Genomic DNA, 15,895 nt, shown 5'->3' on the forward strand with positions numbered 1-15,895 from the left:
ATTTGATAAATATTGTTTTACAAAATAATGTTTTATCTAACTCTTGGATTTGCATTGTGAATTGGTATGAACACATTATAACAGGTAGACACTGTTTTTTTTTACAAATTCAGACAAAATTAGAATGAAATTAAAACAAGAACCAAATTATTGGACATAATTCTTAGATTTATTGAGGGAAATTAGCCAAAAATAGTCTGAAAATATATCCATGCCACCCAACCTGTTTCTAATAAATCTTGTGATGCCACGGTCTCAAATGCATGCAAACATGATTGATTTAGTAGTAGTAGCTTTTTTTAAAAGGGTATCCCAGATGGGGTTTTATTCTCAGTGTGCCTTTGAAGTTGACAAAAAAGTACACTCTATCTTTAAAAAAACTTTTAAAAGTTTAATAAAAATCGATATCATTGTTACACATCATTAAAGATAACTTTTAAATAAAAATCTGCATACATTTTCCTTAATACTAAAGCAGTTCATTTGGGGAGTCATTGTAAATTCTCTGCATGCAGCAAATTGCTTCAAATATTAATCCAGGCAGAACAAATCAGAGGGGCTTCAGGAAATCAATCCCAGCTCCCCAAACTGTGTAAATGAAGCGAATTTCTATTAAAGCGCTATATTGAAGCAGAGAACCCTTCAGACTACTAATTGAGAGCAAGCGATGGGCGCTCACCTCTGAACATGCCCCGGTGGTGGCCTCACACACGCAGAGCACTGATTGGTTCTGAGCACGATTCAGCCAACGAACCACGAGCCTGGTGCTGCTGATCCAGCTCACCATGGAGATGTAGTTTTCCCTGAAGAGGTGGTGCAGAAAATGATACGCGGAGTAAGAGAAATGATAAAGAGAAGCAGTGACTGGGAGTGGTATATGCGGACAGCATAATCATCTCTGACAGGTGCTGTCTGAATTCATAGAGCTTTATTCGAATTTCACCGAGATGTACCTGGCCCTGAGCGAGTCGGGAGGCAGCATCTCCAGAGTGTGAGCTGGACCGTAAAGGTTCACTACAAACAGACTGACTGATGGGATACTGGAACCAGCCTGTGAGCACAAGTAGAAAAGAGAAATAGCTAAATACTGTTTAAAGCATGTTCTGACAAATCTTTGTAGGCTCCCTGCACACTTCTCTGAATCTGATGAAAAACAGCTAAATCCAAAATCCATTAGAGCTATTGGACAAGAAACTAAAGTTACTGTAATTCTAAGGAAAAAATAATAAATAAATGTAAAAATAAAGTCAAAAGTTCTTACAGTTCAAACAGCTGCAGAGGCAAGTGATTTAAGTAAAGGAAGCATATGTGTAACAAGTACAGTGTACATTTTCAGACATCCTCAGCTCTTAGGAAAATAGGGATAAAGTCTTAGGAAAAAAGTTTAACAGGTTTCAAGGAAAATAAAACCTTTCATTTCTGAGGTCTTATGATGCGTTCACACTGATCACGGCATCCCCGGCAGGAGGTGGATTTACATAGTATTCCCATGAAAAGTGCCATGTTTAAGACGGATGAAGCAGCCAGCAGTGAATTCAACACATTTTAAGGGAGTGTTGAATCATTCATCGTCCATCCTGACTTGCGCAGACAAGGGCCAGCTGCTGCCTCTCCCCAGCATTGGTGCTTTTTTCTCGGCTAGATAAAAGGAAATACTGCTGAATCCACCCTCATCCAGATTCCGGTCTTGGAGTTTGTGGTGGTAATACGAAAACACGGTTCTATCACTTGGAAAATCAGGTGGAACCACAGACATCGATTGGTGTTGTTCAGACAAAATGAAACTGGCAAGTAGATAGAAGTTAAAGCTTTGATCTTTTTTCATTTCGGTAAAATCTAACCAAGAAGATATTTGAGTTTAACGAAACTAGCTTGGGGACAAATAGAGGATGACGGTGGCAAAAATTTAGATAAAAAATGTATATGTTCCACTTTCTATGACCTAAATTTAATTTGAAAAAAAGTTTTTGCAAGGATCTGTTACACTCTAATATCAACAGCAGGATTTGCTACACTCTAATATCTACTTGGTTGGTCAACATTTCACTGAATGAAAAAAAAAAAAAGCTGTCAATTCCTGCGACCTAAGACCTGGGGAAGAAAAACACTAAAACAAGCTTAAAGTGGGGCATCCAGACTTTTTGAGCGAAAGTCGAAATGCCTCTGATTTAAGCCTGTTTGGTGGCTGCCATGACCCAGATGACTAAGAGTTTGCACTGATAGTTGTTTTTCTTATGACCTGATAAGTTCTTTTCTTAGACCAGAGACCTGATAACTTATCTCCTTGGACTTGAGAATGTGCTAAAATGTACACTATACATATGATGAACACCCAGAACTTAAAAATAGTTATAAAAACATTTATATCTCTCAAAATAACGATGCAAGATTTTTTAAATACAGAGTAATATGTTTTCAGACTTCACTTTCTAAGGCTGTAAATTAAACAAACATTTTTAAGAGAAGTGAGGGGAAGGAAGACGTCTGTTAGAACAAGGTGCATAACCATGACCACTGCTTTGAGAGGATTATGAGTTAGAGCAAGTTCAGGCTCGTAGCTCTGCTTCAACAGCAGGAATTGTCCTCGAACACCTCTCGATGGCAGACTGAATTTAAAACGTGTTTGATTTTCTCCCAACCTGACGATTCCTGATCAGGAGGTGATGGTGAGAGGCCGATTACCCCTCGTTACCCCGTGTGTACAACACAAAGCAGGACGCGTGATCAGGCTAAAAGTCGGCCTGATCTAAAAGATTCTCGAACGACTGGAGAATCGGCCCGAAAAGGGCAAAAAAATCGTACAGCGTCTGCCCAGCTAAAGGGGAAAGGAAAGGGTCACTAAGGGGGAACAAATAATAACCTGGGGGAAAAAAACAGGTTCTAACTGGAACAAGAAAAGAGCTTCAATGAAGCTAAAAGGAAATAAAAGTAATGACTAAAACTAAAACTAGACCAAGGAATAAAGTAAAATAAATATGAAAAATGCTGAAAAGAGATAACTGAAAGAAATAACAATGGAGAGTAAAACTAAGAATTCAAAAATTATATAAATCTTGATAAACACAGAATAACATGAAATAAAACATAACTGAGAACACAAAAGGAAAACTTTAACAGAACCAAAAAGTCCAAAATTATAGATCTTGACACTCATAAGGTCAAACCTTGGAGACTTCAGACCAAAGCACTTCCTTTGGCAACCTTCCCTTAAGAGTTAAAGGCCACTAAAGGTTGGATCTGTTAGTAAACAACTCCCTCCCATTAGTTTAGGTGTGTCATATAGTCTTACAATGTCCTTTTATAAACTAACATATTCTAAACTAACATATCTAAACCTGTCTGCTGGGATGATTGTTTCTGTTCACTATGGTTCTCTAACAGCTATTTGGGACCTTTACAGAACAGATGGAGTTATGCTGAGACAAAATTACACACAAGTAGACTTGGTTTAATAATATAACAACTGCTTAAGGCAGTCGTTCTAATTTATCTAAGGGTATAAGAGGTTGCAAAATCTTCCAGATTAAGAATTTACTTTTTTTTTTTTCTTTAAAGGGAGAAAATTTAAGAAAGTTCAAGATGCTCATGCATTACCAAATGCCTTTAAAATAAGTTCTCTGCCCGGTACAGAGAGCAGTATTATCCTCATGCTGACATCAGCACTGTACTAAAAGCACTGTTACAGCCACAGGGCTGCTGCTGTGACTCATATCAGCGCAGTGTTTACCTTTGGGTAGTGAAAAATCATATTGGAGGGGTAGAGGCCTCCAAGGAAATGAGGTATTTCCATCACAGGTGTTGCAGAGTTGTTGATGCGGAGATATGCAAGCCGGGCACCGTCCATAGACCACCAGTGGGCTGCATATGTCAGAAGCACCTCCTCTGTATTTGAATACATACCAGTTAAACATGAGTCTCCCTTTAGCTGTAACTCTTTCATCATTCTGACTATATAAATCATCTAAAACCTACCTTCATATGTCCAGTCAGAGAGTCCGTTTACCACATTTTGGTCTTCCTCGGTGGACGTGAGACGCAGCGGGTTGCTTGGCACGCTGGGCTTGTAGTAGATATCTCCGTCAAACACAAAGGCCTGGCACATTGGGCACAAACAGACATTGCCAATTTATCGTCAAAGACAGCAAGGTTGCAGACTTCACAACTGGCTGCCTGATTTGAGCGGGGAATGCTTTCCAAGTATGAATGATTGGCCAGCACACACAGTGCTCTGAGCCAATACATCTTTACTTGGCAGTTAATGTAGTGCGGATGAACACTGACATAGCACCAAAAAGCAATTTACAGCAGAGGTACATGAATGAGTGCAGATGGAGTTCATCTTCTTAATTGTCACTGATGTTATCATGATGAAAATTATGTCAAACAGAGGACAATAGGATATTTAGGTGAGACAAGCTCCTAATCACATGGCAGGTTTTAGTTAATAGAAATAGCAGCATATTTATCTGATGAATAAGTAAAGGTTTTGCCTACCAGCTGGTTCCCCTGAGGTCCCCAGGAAGCAAACTGCAACTCTGTTGTCTCACTCCCGGGAGGTCTGACCTCCAGTAGATCCCTAGAACACACAAAAAGAAAATCCAACATAAGCCACAGTCATTAGGGACAGCTGTCCTGGTTGAAGCCCCCTAAACTCTGTCTATGTCCTGCCTTTCAGAAAGCAGCAGTGCTGACAGAACAAAAGAGCAAGATGCAGAGAGGGAGAATGAAACCCAGGGCAGGGTTAGCTCATGCAGGACTGGGGACATTTCCTTTTTTTCTCTTTTTTTTCATATTTGCATTCTTTTCAGGCGGACATACATCTTCCAAGGCAAACTCAGGCATTGACTCTTCCTTTAAAGGCCTTTGTTTTCTCTCTGAAATTCCAAAGCATCACTCAAAGCCACATCATAAAAGTTATTTAAGTTATAATGCTTAAAATAAACCTCAGGCAGTGACATCAATGGTACTGCGCAAACCTTACGATATGTTTATGATGGAATCTGGAAAGCACACTAATAGACATATACATAACTCAATATGAAACATTTTCTTATTAGGGGGCTTTTTAAAAATCATTAAACTGCAGCTCTGCTTGCTTTGTTGATGCTCATGCCCCGTGCATCCCATGCATTTAGGCATTCACAGTTTCACCTACCCATTAGCCACACTGTAGATAGCATAGGAGGCTGTGAAGGACTGAGAAAACACCTGAAAAAGGTAGAGGATATCATGCACAGAGGTGTGTCGGACACAGGTCAAAACTCTCATTTTAGATTATCTTGTACTCGTAGCAGAAGGCTAGGTTCGATGTCTTCACGCTCTTGCAAAAGTATCAAAAAGCACAGCTTTAAATTGCAAATGGCCTCAAAAGTAGAGATTTATTGAGGAACTGCCTTATGGCTGTCATTGTGGATTTGTGTTTACTACAAGACTCTTTAGTATTGAAGCTGTGACTGTGGGAAGGAAACCTAAGATCGGTCATTTTCTGTTTTAAGGGACATTAACAGCTAACATGAAGCTGTTTATTCCAGCTGGTAAAACAATGGACTTCAGTATTTGTTGCCATTTCATACTCATATATTTTTAGTAATTTAATACCTAACTTTTTTGAGGAATGAAGCACAGTTATGATGAGTTCGATTATCATGGAAATTCAAGTATACCAAGTGACGTAAACTTGGAGGTAAATGCATTCCATTCACTCTTCACCATGGCCACTACAGCTATTGAGACAAACAAAACAATAAAAAAAATCTCTGTTCTATGTGGAATTCTGTGCATATAAACAGCATTAAAACATATTGTCCTATAAAAACATACAAATAGTACCTGAGTGACTGACTTAAATGGATCCACATTTAGTTGTAACAATATACTTTATTTATTTTTTTTTTTATGTAACTCCTTTACTCTTTTGTGTGTATTTTATTGATTCATTTATTGTTGTTTTTTGCTGTTTATCAAAATTGTCTGAAATAAACTCCTATTCCTAATCCTAGAAAAAGAAATGATTATTTTCAATGTTAAAAAAATACAGGAAGAATGAGGTAAGGAGATTATTTTTTATAAGTTTTAATTCAATATTGTTACACGGATGTTGCCATGTTTTTTACACTACAATGCATTGTGAGTAAATGAGATATGCTAGTTCCTGTACTCTTAGCTCCATCCAGCCAAAACTGTAACAATAAACCTGTAGAATTCATGATCTCGTAATGTAATGTGTAAATCCCTTTATTGTCCCACAATGGGAAAATTCACTCTCTCCATTTGACCCATCCCCTTGGGAAGCAGTGGGCGGCCATTGTGTGGCGTGCGGGGAGCAGTGTGGGGTTAAGGGTTTTGCTCAGGAACCCAGAGTTGATGCTGTAGGGATTGAACCGGGTACTTGCAACCTTCTCACAGCACAAGCAAGTGACTGGCTTCATTACCAACTCCATTCACCTGTCTAAAGTCGGGCATACACTGTGATTAATTTTCAATCTTTGCACACAGCTACAGTTCAAACTGTACAATAAAATTGCAGGGTTTAAAAGTTCACAGCTCACTATGCATGTTCTCATACAGTGCGGCCTGATGCTCTGATGCGATCTTACGATGGCAGACGGAATTCAAACAGGTTTGATTTTCTCTCGAACTTACAATTCCTGATTAGGAGGTGGTCGTGAGAGGCTGATCGCCCCTCATTACCTGCTGTATACTACATGATGCACGATGAAGCTGAAACTTGGCCAGATCAATAAATTCTAGCACGACTGGAAAATCAGCGTGAAAAGCCCCAAAAAAATCATACAGTGTATGCCAGGCTCAACTGATCCACCTCCTCCCGCCTTTATTTAAGGTGCTTGCATCGAGTCATCAGGCCAGATTATTCTTGTTCTCTCAAGCCAGTTGTGAGAGTGTTTTTAGAGTTCCTTGGTGTTTCTGATTTACTGATCCTGACCTGTTCTGCATCTCAACCACTGAGCCTGCCTGTTCCTCTCTGAACGGTTTGCCTGAACTGTCTTTGGATTCCTGGCCCTCTGAGCCTGCCTGTTTCTGTTCTGATCTGGTTGCCTGACCTGGCTTTGGACTCCTGCAAGATCTCTGGGCATGCAGCATCTTGGACACTCAGGGCGATGCCTGCCACATCTTGTTGGCAGTCCACAGGCTGGTTCCTACCTCATTCCCTGGCGATGGACTGAACTTTTAAACCAGGGTAGTGACTCACGGCCATAATCTTCCTCCGTGAGATTTATGTGGTCACTAACCTATGTTTTTTCTCTCCAGATTTTCCTGCTTCAGACGTCCTAGTAGCTGTTACCACAGTTCCATTTGATTTTAATAAATGCCCTTTATCCCACTGTCTGTCTTGCCTGAATACTGGGTCTTCCGTTCTGAATCCTTGCAGTAGAAATGTAGGAATCACAAGAGCCAATGAAGAGGAGCTGGAAAAATCACAGGAAGATGGGAGAATTGGCAGAAGCTGCCGTTTGTGCGGCTGCTTCTAGCAGGTGTTAACCCAGTTGGAGAGCTATTCTACAAATGGCTCCAGGTTCTAACTTAAGGTGACCAGATTTCTGAATTAAAATCTGGGGACATTTCCAAGCTCGTAGATAAAAGAAAATGCATCAAGATAAGATTAGGAAACTTGGACAGTAATGGTTTAATTTATTTTTACATATTCATTACCTTTAAAAATAATAATAATAAAGGAATAAAACCAGGAATGTGACTATCCACACCTAGTTTCGTAAGATTAATAAAACGAATAAATCCATAGTGTTAATAGCAAACTAGGTTTGAGTCTCTGGGTTGGGGGTTCTCTCCCATTTTGTGTAGCCTAAAGAGCTCTGCTGCCTCCTAATGGAAGTGCGACATCAGAAGAAAGAAAAAACAGAAAATTAAACAGTAACATTTAGTCTATGCATGTGGCTTTCTTCGGACTCACAGTTCCCCGACGTCTTCAAAAAAGTCAAACAAACACTCTTTCTGTTCACAACTACATACCATTGAGAATTAGTTTTTTTTCTGCACTAACATGAATAAAAAGAAAGTAGCGGTCAAGCCTGCAGGTAGGGAACAAATATGTTTATTACTGACAAACTGGCCATATCAGGGGCCTGTGCATCACAAAGAAGCAGATTCATATATCCCACCAATGAGCTCCATGCACAGCTCCACTACTTCCTGAAATTCAGCAGCTCCTTTGTTTCCTGTCCTTTATTACTGGACAAGCTGATTAATCCAGCTGAGTCTGGCTGATTACTCTCTCCTCCTCAATCACTCTTACACTATTCTAAGACAGAGTTATGATATAATCACATCCCCATCAGCAACTCTGCAATTCCCCTAAACCTTCCCAAAACATTTCAATGCATGACATGAAAATTTAAAATCTAAAACTTAAAAGATTTTTGTTTCACACACCAATATAAAGTTTATTTTTAGATGAGATACTAGGGTTATTCTGTGATCTCATCAGTCATATTCTCATTATTACTGATACCTCATCCGATCAAATACTAAAAATGATAGTTACCACAATATTTTGAGCTACAAGGAAAACACTTTGATAAATGAACGTTAAACAGATGGTTAGCTCTAGCTCCATTATTGTCAGATCATGACTCTTTCAGGCTGCATACATAATAGACAACTGCTGCAATGGGTCAAAGTAGGAAAGTCTAACTACTGTTGACGAGCCTAGGATCCATCTTGTATGCAGCATTTGGACTCCATCCTTTTGCAACGACTATTAAACTCATAATTCCGACTTTCTGAGGCGTTCAAGATGTAATTTATGACTTCCGAGTTGAAAATTGTGACGTCCAGGGGCTTGCTTTGGTGGCGCAGTGGTTAGCAAACACAACCCATATATGGAGGCCTTAGTCCATATATGGAGGCCTTAGTCCCTGACGCGGGCAACCTGGGTTTGAATCCGGCCTGAGGTCCTTTCCAGCATGTCTCTTCCACTCTCTCATACCCTACTGTCCATAAAAAATAAGCCACTACTGCTGTGAAAAAAAAGAAAATTATGACTTCTAAAGAAAGATGAAACCAATAATTAGATTTCCCGTCTTTGGTGTGTCTTCTGAAATTGGTGAGGGGTTGAGTTGACTTGGAGCTGACTTTAACAGGCAACAGGGAGGCTGAACATACAACAGCAAACTTTTTTTTTCATCTCTGTTGGACAAGTTTCCAGCCTTTTAAAAATCCAATTTTCAAACAAATTAGTTTATCAATACCGTTATGTAGAGCTGATAAGCTACAGCAGGCATAAAGATGACTTTTTCTGTCACATTGATCGTTGCTTCATTAGAAATGTTTCGACAGAGATGTGCAGAGGACAAAACTTGGACAACTCCTTGAATGGCGTGAAGAAAGTATTTTAATCTGGCCTCGCTTATTACTGAGACGATCACTTCTGATTGCCTCACTAATGCCTTATTAAGTTGCTGGCAGTTGTTGCATTCATATTTCATCATTACCGTGATTGCAAGTGAAAAAATGAAATTTACACACTTGAGACCAGAAGATAAGAAAATAAAGACGTGACATGGAAAGAAATCATAAAAACTGAGATATTTAGAATTAAAACAGCATCATTACAGCCAATATTCCTCCCATTGAGCTGTATTGTGGCTGGCAGCTCTGTCACAAGCATCAGTAGCTGCAAATGATTAAATTAACATGCTGAAGGGTAAGACTACGAGAGACAAATCAATGAAAGTTTGCACTTGTAACCGTGTGTGTATGTGGTATTTTTCAACTCATCTAAAGATCACCAAATGAACTGAAGGTGAAGCATTGATTTCTACCATTTTCTCAGTTTTTCAGTCAAAGGGGTTGAGGCAACGGCGTTGTTCGTGGCCTCTGGGGGACCCGGCCCCTTGGAAAACCAGCCCCAACAGAAATTAAATGTCACATCCTCAATGCAGCACACTTAGCAGTGAAATTGGATTTTCTACAACGTTGTTTGTCTGTTAGAAAATGCATGGCCTTGGTGGCTAAGGCACAGGGACATAAGAGAAAGGAGAAATAAATTCGATGACTGCTTAAATGAGATTGAACTTTGATTGCAGAGTAAGTCGAAAAACGAGGGGGAGCAGAAAATGAGCAGAAAGGAGCTGTTTCACAAGATGAGAAGCAGTATCAGTTGGTCCAACTTGAAAAAGAAAGTGACTACAGGAAGTTAAAGGGTGTTTTACAGCAACACTATGTTCAATCAGCTCTTAATCTTTGTTTAGAAACCTGGAGATTCTGCATCCAATTTACCATTGTGATGCCTCTGGCAGTCGCTGCGTTATTATGGTTGAATGTGTGATAAGCAGAGTGGGAGAATGGGAGCATCTGTCTTGGAGAGGCAAAGGGAATCCTAATGTGAATGCCAGGAACAAATCATAAATCCTCCACTTCACTGTGCCTGTCAGCCCTGCTTTTCACTACCCACACCCAGCGCGCAGCAAAAACGCAGGAGAAGGGGGACTACACGCAGATTAAACACCCTGAAGACATCGCGGGACAATGTGATGAAGGATATGAAGAGGGATCACAATAGGCTTTGAATAAGCACAGATATTCAGAGCTATTGTACAATTCACAATGCAGAGATAATAGCTTCCTCTCTGCTCTATATTGTTCTTGCTCCACAAGCATTTTCATACAGCCGTGCTGCCTTTAATACAACAGTGGAACCTATCACTGTTTTCTGCAGAGGGCAGACACATCTCCTGTAGTGTTTTATTTCCACCTAAACTACATAACCTTGGCGGCCTGCATATCAGTGAGCTTCAGCACATCAAATAGAAAAATCCTCCACTGAAATACCTCCCTGACACTTGCAGAAGTCGTCATACACTTTCAGCTTTTCCATGTTGTGTTCAGTTGCAACGAAAAACCTGAATTTGTTTTCTGGGAATTCAATGGTAACATCATAGCATAAAGTGGTGCATAATTGTGAAGTGGTTGTAGAACATTATGTTAATGTTATTCTACAGAACATCTAAAGATATTGTTGTGGAATTACAGAAACACACATTTGGAGGTTATGTCTCCACCAGTTTTACAGTATACATCTTGATGTTGGATTTCTACCCCTACATAGAATCCAGTAATACTTCAAGAACATAATTAGTAATCTGTTTTAAGTTGATAACAGATTAAATCCACTGTCCTGTGAAGTGCCAAACTGGTTTGCTAGAGAATATTAGTGAACAGATAAGGAGTAAGTTGCTGAGAAATTTAAATTTAGAATAAACCTACCAATGGATGTCCTTCTGGGATTCCTGAAGAAACAGCCAAGAGGCCATTGGTAACTTTGGAGGAGCTGCAGAGATCTTTAGCTCTATCTGTTGTATTAATAGTCCATTCCATAAAACATCCTAAAGAAAATCCATATAAAGCTCCAATAAAAATGTACAAAAAGCCATGTAGGGGGCAGAGCAAACATGTAAAAAGGTAATGTTCAAATTACTGCATAAATGACACGACAAGTGGCTTATACTAAATCTAAACCCCTCCCCTGAACCCAGCATCTTCATGATAAGATATGGAGAGGCAGCAAAATGTAGTGGAGATGCTTTTATTCCCCATCCAGGAGATTTTATTGGAAAAAGGACTGAACTAAATAAAGGGAATGCTGGGGGGAAAAAGGGGTAGAGGCTGCAAATGAGTCTGGGGCTCTTTCATAGGGTGAACAACACAAAACATGCAGGTATATTCATCTACAGTAGACGTATATTCAATCAAGAATTTGTGGCAAGGTTTAGAAACTGATCATCAAAAATGTGTACATCAAATATTTTTGTGATTTAGGTCTCTAGACATGCCAACTGGATAAGACATACATCAAAAGATAAGCTAAATACAAGGGATGCACAAATAGCAGTACAAGTAGAAGCACTTGCTTACTTATATGGAACCGATACTCCTGCTGAATAAAAGCTGTGTCATAATAAAAAGTTTTGAACTTATTTTCTGAAAGGTTAATCAGAAAAAGTCAGGCTTTAAATTAGGATCTTTTACAGATGAAATGCAGTAAAGGCATCAGGAAAGCTCTTACTGACAGCTGCATGTAAGGTTGCCTTCATTGTTTTGATAAAACATCTTTGTAATGGCCAAAACCATGGCTACACATGACGGTGAATCTTTCTTACATTTCTTTATACATCTAGTTGCAATAACTCATCTTAATTTACAATAATTTTGATTGGTTTAAAAAGATTAGTTTAATTAGTAAGCACACACATTTAGTTCATTTCTTTGTTGATCCACTGAATTTTAATTATGTTTAATCATCATCAGAACACCTGAACAAGCACTAATTGGACTGTGTGGGCCGGAGCAGTTCTTTAGATTCCTCAGTTTAATTTTCTTTCTTTTTTTTTTTTTTTTTAAGTTCTGATTTGCCGTGACTTAGTTTTACAAACTGTACAGTGTTGTTTCCTGTAGGCTGTTGTTGTACTACTTGTATGTGTGATATGGTCTGATGAGCCAGTGTGTATGCAGTGGGGCCAAAAAGTATTTAGTCAGCCACTGATTCTGCAAGTTCTCCTACTTAGAATAATGAGAGAGGTCTGTAATTTTCATTCAAAATGAGAGACAAAATGAGAAAAAGATATCCAGGAAATCCCATTGTAGGATTGTTAAAGAAGGTATTTGTAAATTATGGTGGAAAATAAGTATTTGGTCACCCACAAACCAGCAAGATTTCTGGCTCTCACAGACCTGTAACTTTTTCTTTAAGAAGCTCATGTTACCTGTATTATTGGCACCTGTTTGAACCCATTATCTGTAAAAAAGGCACCTGTCCACAGCCTCAAGCAGTCACACTCCAACTCAACCATGGCCGACACCAAAGAGCTGTCGAAGGACACCATGAAGAAAATTGTAAACCTGCACCAGGCTGGGAGAAGTGAATCTACAACAGGCAAGCAGCTTGGTGTAAAAAAAATAAACTGTGGGAGCATTTGTAAGAAAATAAATAAACATACAAGACCACTGATAATTTCCCTTGATCTGGGGCTCCATGCAAGATCTTATCCCATGGGGTCGAAATGATCGCTAGAACGGTGAGCAAAAATCCCAAAACTACACAGAGGGACCTGATGAATGACCTGAAGTTTGCCAGAGAGCATATGGATGATCCAGAAGAGGATTGGGAGTATATGATGTGGTCAGATGAAACGAAAATAGAACTTTTTGGTAAAAACCCAACTAGTCATGTTTGGAGGAAGAAGAATGAAAAGTTGCATCCCAAGAACACTATACCAACTGTGAAGCATGGAGGAGGAAACATCATGCTTCGGGTCTGTTTTTCTGCAAAGGGGACAGGAAAACAGATCAGTGTTGAGGGAAGAATGAATTGTGCCATGTGTGAGATTTTAAGCCAAAAGTCCTGCAGTTTTTAGAGCTTTCCCTGCTTCTGCACAGCTGATTTTAATTGAAAGCTCATTAACAGGCTTTTGCTCAACTGCAATCATCATAATCAGCTGTGCTAAAGCTGGGAAACCTCTACAACCTGCAGGACAGCGGCCCTCGAGGACAAACATTGGGGATGCCTGAGTTAGAGCCTTGAAGAGGAAATGTGGCTGGATCTTCCAGCATGACAATGATCCCAAACACACCAGTAAACAAAGGAGTGGCTCCGTAAAAAACATTGCAAGGTCCAGGAATGGCCTATCCAGTCTTCAGACCTCAACCCCATAGACATAGCGATAGCCTCGAAACATCATTGCTCTAGAGGAGATCTGCGTGTAGGAATGGGCCAAAATGCCAGCTACAGTGTGTGCAAACCTGGTGAAGACTTACAGGAAACGTTTGACCTCTGTCATTGCCAACAAAGGTTATGTTACAAAGTACTGAGTTGAACTTTATTTATTGAACAAATACTTATTTTCCAACATTATTTACAAATTTCTTCAAAAATCCTACAATGTAATTTTCTGGATTTTTTTCACGTGTACCTATGATGAAAATTATAGACTTCTCATTATTCATTAAGTAGAAGAACTTGGAGGTACATATGTATGTATATATATATATATATATATATATATACACACCTGTGTGCATCATTTGTTTGTTAGCTCGGTTAAGTTTTTTTACATTTCTTTGTGCAGTCAGTTGGTTTGTTCTCATTATAAATTCTGTTTATTCACACTGTTTCATGAGTTTAGTGTTTGTTTTTGAAGTTGAACTTTTTGAGTTAAAATAAAAACCCAATTTCTCTAATAAAACCTGTGAAACTGGTATCAGTATGGGTGTGCATAACTACTAAATGCAAATTAACACCCCAGAATTCAGATATCGATGTATGATTTATATGAAAAAAAACAAACAAACAAACAAAAAAAAAAACATATCACCTTCCTTCCCCTTTAAACTGTGTGACACTATTGCATGTGCCACTGTCACTGCAAACCTAAAATAAAAGACTGAAGATTTTGGTTGTACTCCTACGCAGACTTTATGTTCTGCAAACAAGCTCATTCAAACAGGTTTCAAGGGGATATATTTTCCTGCAGGAAATCTGCTTTGCCTCGTTGCTTTGTGTCACAATCCCTAACTAGCTCCTATGTATTCTCTTTCATCAAAATCCATTTATTCTCACCCAGCAGGCACCACCCTTCCAAACCCTCCTGAGCTAATACAAAATCCACTGAAGCCTTTTAACTTCACACATAGCCTGCTCATGCATCCCTCTTCATTGCACCTCTTTCCTTCTTGGATCTCTGACCCTCTTTGATAAACAATCCAATTGATTTCAACTGGGCAGTGAGTCTAAGGGCAAGTGGAGCGTATCCCATTTATCTCCTCCCCCCTACCCTGAGTGCACGACTTTCTGTTTTCTCTTGCATTCTCTGCCACTCCGAGTAGCATGCCGCTCCTCTTCTGAACGCCAGAGCCGGTGCTTGGCACGAACTGCTTCAGTCAGCACAAATCCCCCCCAGAGATAGAAGAAAGTGAGCTTGAGTGAGGAAAATGAAGGAGGGAGGTGGGGGAGACAGCTACAGAGACAGACTGAGGGGGGAATGGAGAAAGAAATCCACAAACACAACATACAAATACCATTTTCAGAATAAACAAGTCTTTCCAGTTTGTTTGCACCCCTGCTCAAAATATTTAGTGTGCTTATATCCTTGAGTTTGCAGAAGAAAGAAAAATCCTGCTGATATCAAAGGAAATATGGTAATGACTTCCTATAAATCAGCCAGCAGAGTCCCAAAGATCTGAGCATGTTTCCCCACACAGATTTGTGAGAAAAAAAAATGAATGTATGCATAACCGTTTCAATAATTTAGTTAGTATGGAAGCTCTGTGTTTTGTGATGAATGCAGTACCACAGCAACAGGCTCATTCGGTCTCCACACAGAGTGAAAAAGGGATGCGCAGTGATTTACGGGAGAAAACAGGAAACCCAGAGAGATCCAGGAGACCTCGAGGCTGAAACAAATGAGGGCAGGGAAATCTGCTTGCGCATTTTTTATAAAAATGTGGGGGGAAAAATGTGCCGAGGATCTTCATTTCCCTTTAATATGCGTTTCCAGCACTGGTGATTACTTGGATATTAGCCAACTTGTTTTCCCTCTGAGGAAAAAAAGAGTTGCAACTTTGCAGGACTTTGCGAGATGAGGGGATACAAGTGAAGGTGAGCCAAAGATGTTTTTTTCTTCCTCTTATCTTAAACCACCTGAGATTGTCAGGCTCTACAAGTTCTTAAAATTCCCCACCGAGCATGCAGGGTTATTTCATTATGCAGCTTACACTTTAACTCTTTGACCCCCCCCCATGCCTTCACTTTTTTCCACCTCTTCTGCCGAACACTTTGCAGCAATCTCTCCTTCTTAGCCCACCCTCCACCCACTAACCGTTCTGCAATAAACCAGTTTAAATATTCAACTCCTCATATGTT

At 39.6% G+C, this 15,895-nt stretch overlaps 1 protein-coding gene across 1 annotated transcript in view; it reads right to left on the reverse strand.

Annotated features, from left to right (window-relative positions):
- Window positions 1-15,895, reverse strand: part of LOC107088731 (inactive dipeptidyl peptidase 10-like) — a 57,181-nt gene that overhangs the window by 12,584 nt on the left and 28,702 nt on the right. The window contains exons 6-11 of the mRNA XM_015381084.1: window positions 5,156-5,208; window positions 4,495-4,576; window positions 3,973-4,093; window positions 3,728-3,882; window positions 954-1,051; window positions 680-803 (exon numbers count right to left, since the gene is read on the reverse strand). Coding sequence (XP_015236570.1) covers window positions 680-803; window positions 954-1,051; window positions 3,728-3,882; window positions 3,973-4,093; window positions 4,495-4,576; window positions 5,156-5,208 — 633 coding nt within the window. The remainder of the gene's footprint in view (window positions 1-679; window positions 804-953; window positions 1,052-3,727; window positions 3,883-3,972; window positions 4,094-4,494; window positions 4,577-5,155; window positions 5,209-15,895) is intronic.

Source organism: Cyprinodon variegatus, unplaced genomic scaffold, assembly GCF_000732505.1.
Source record: "Cyprinodon variegatus isolate N-32 unplaced genomic scaffold, C_variegatus-1.0 Scaffold228, whole genome shotgun sequence".
Taxonomy (NCBI): domain Eukaryota; kingdom Metazoa; phylum Chordata; class Actinopteri; order Cyprinodontiformes; family Cyprinodontidae; genus Cyprinodon; species Cyprinodon variegatus.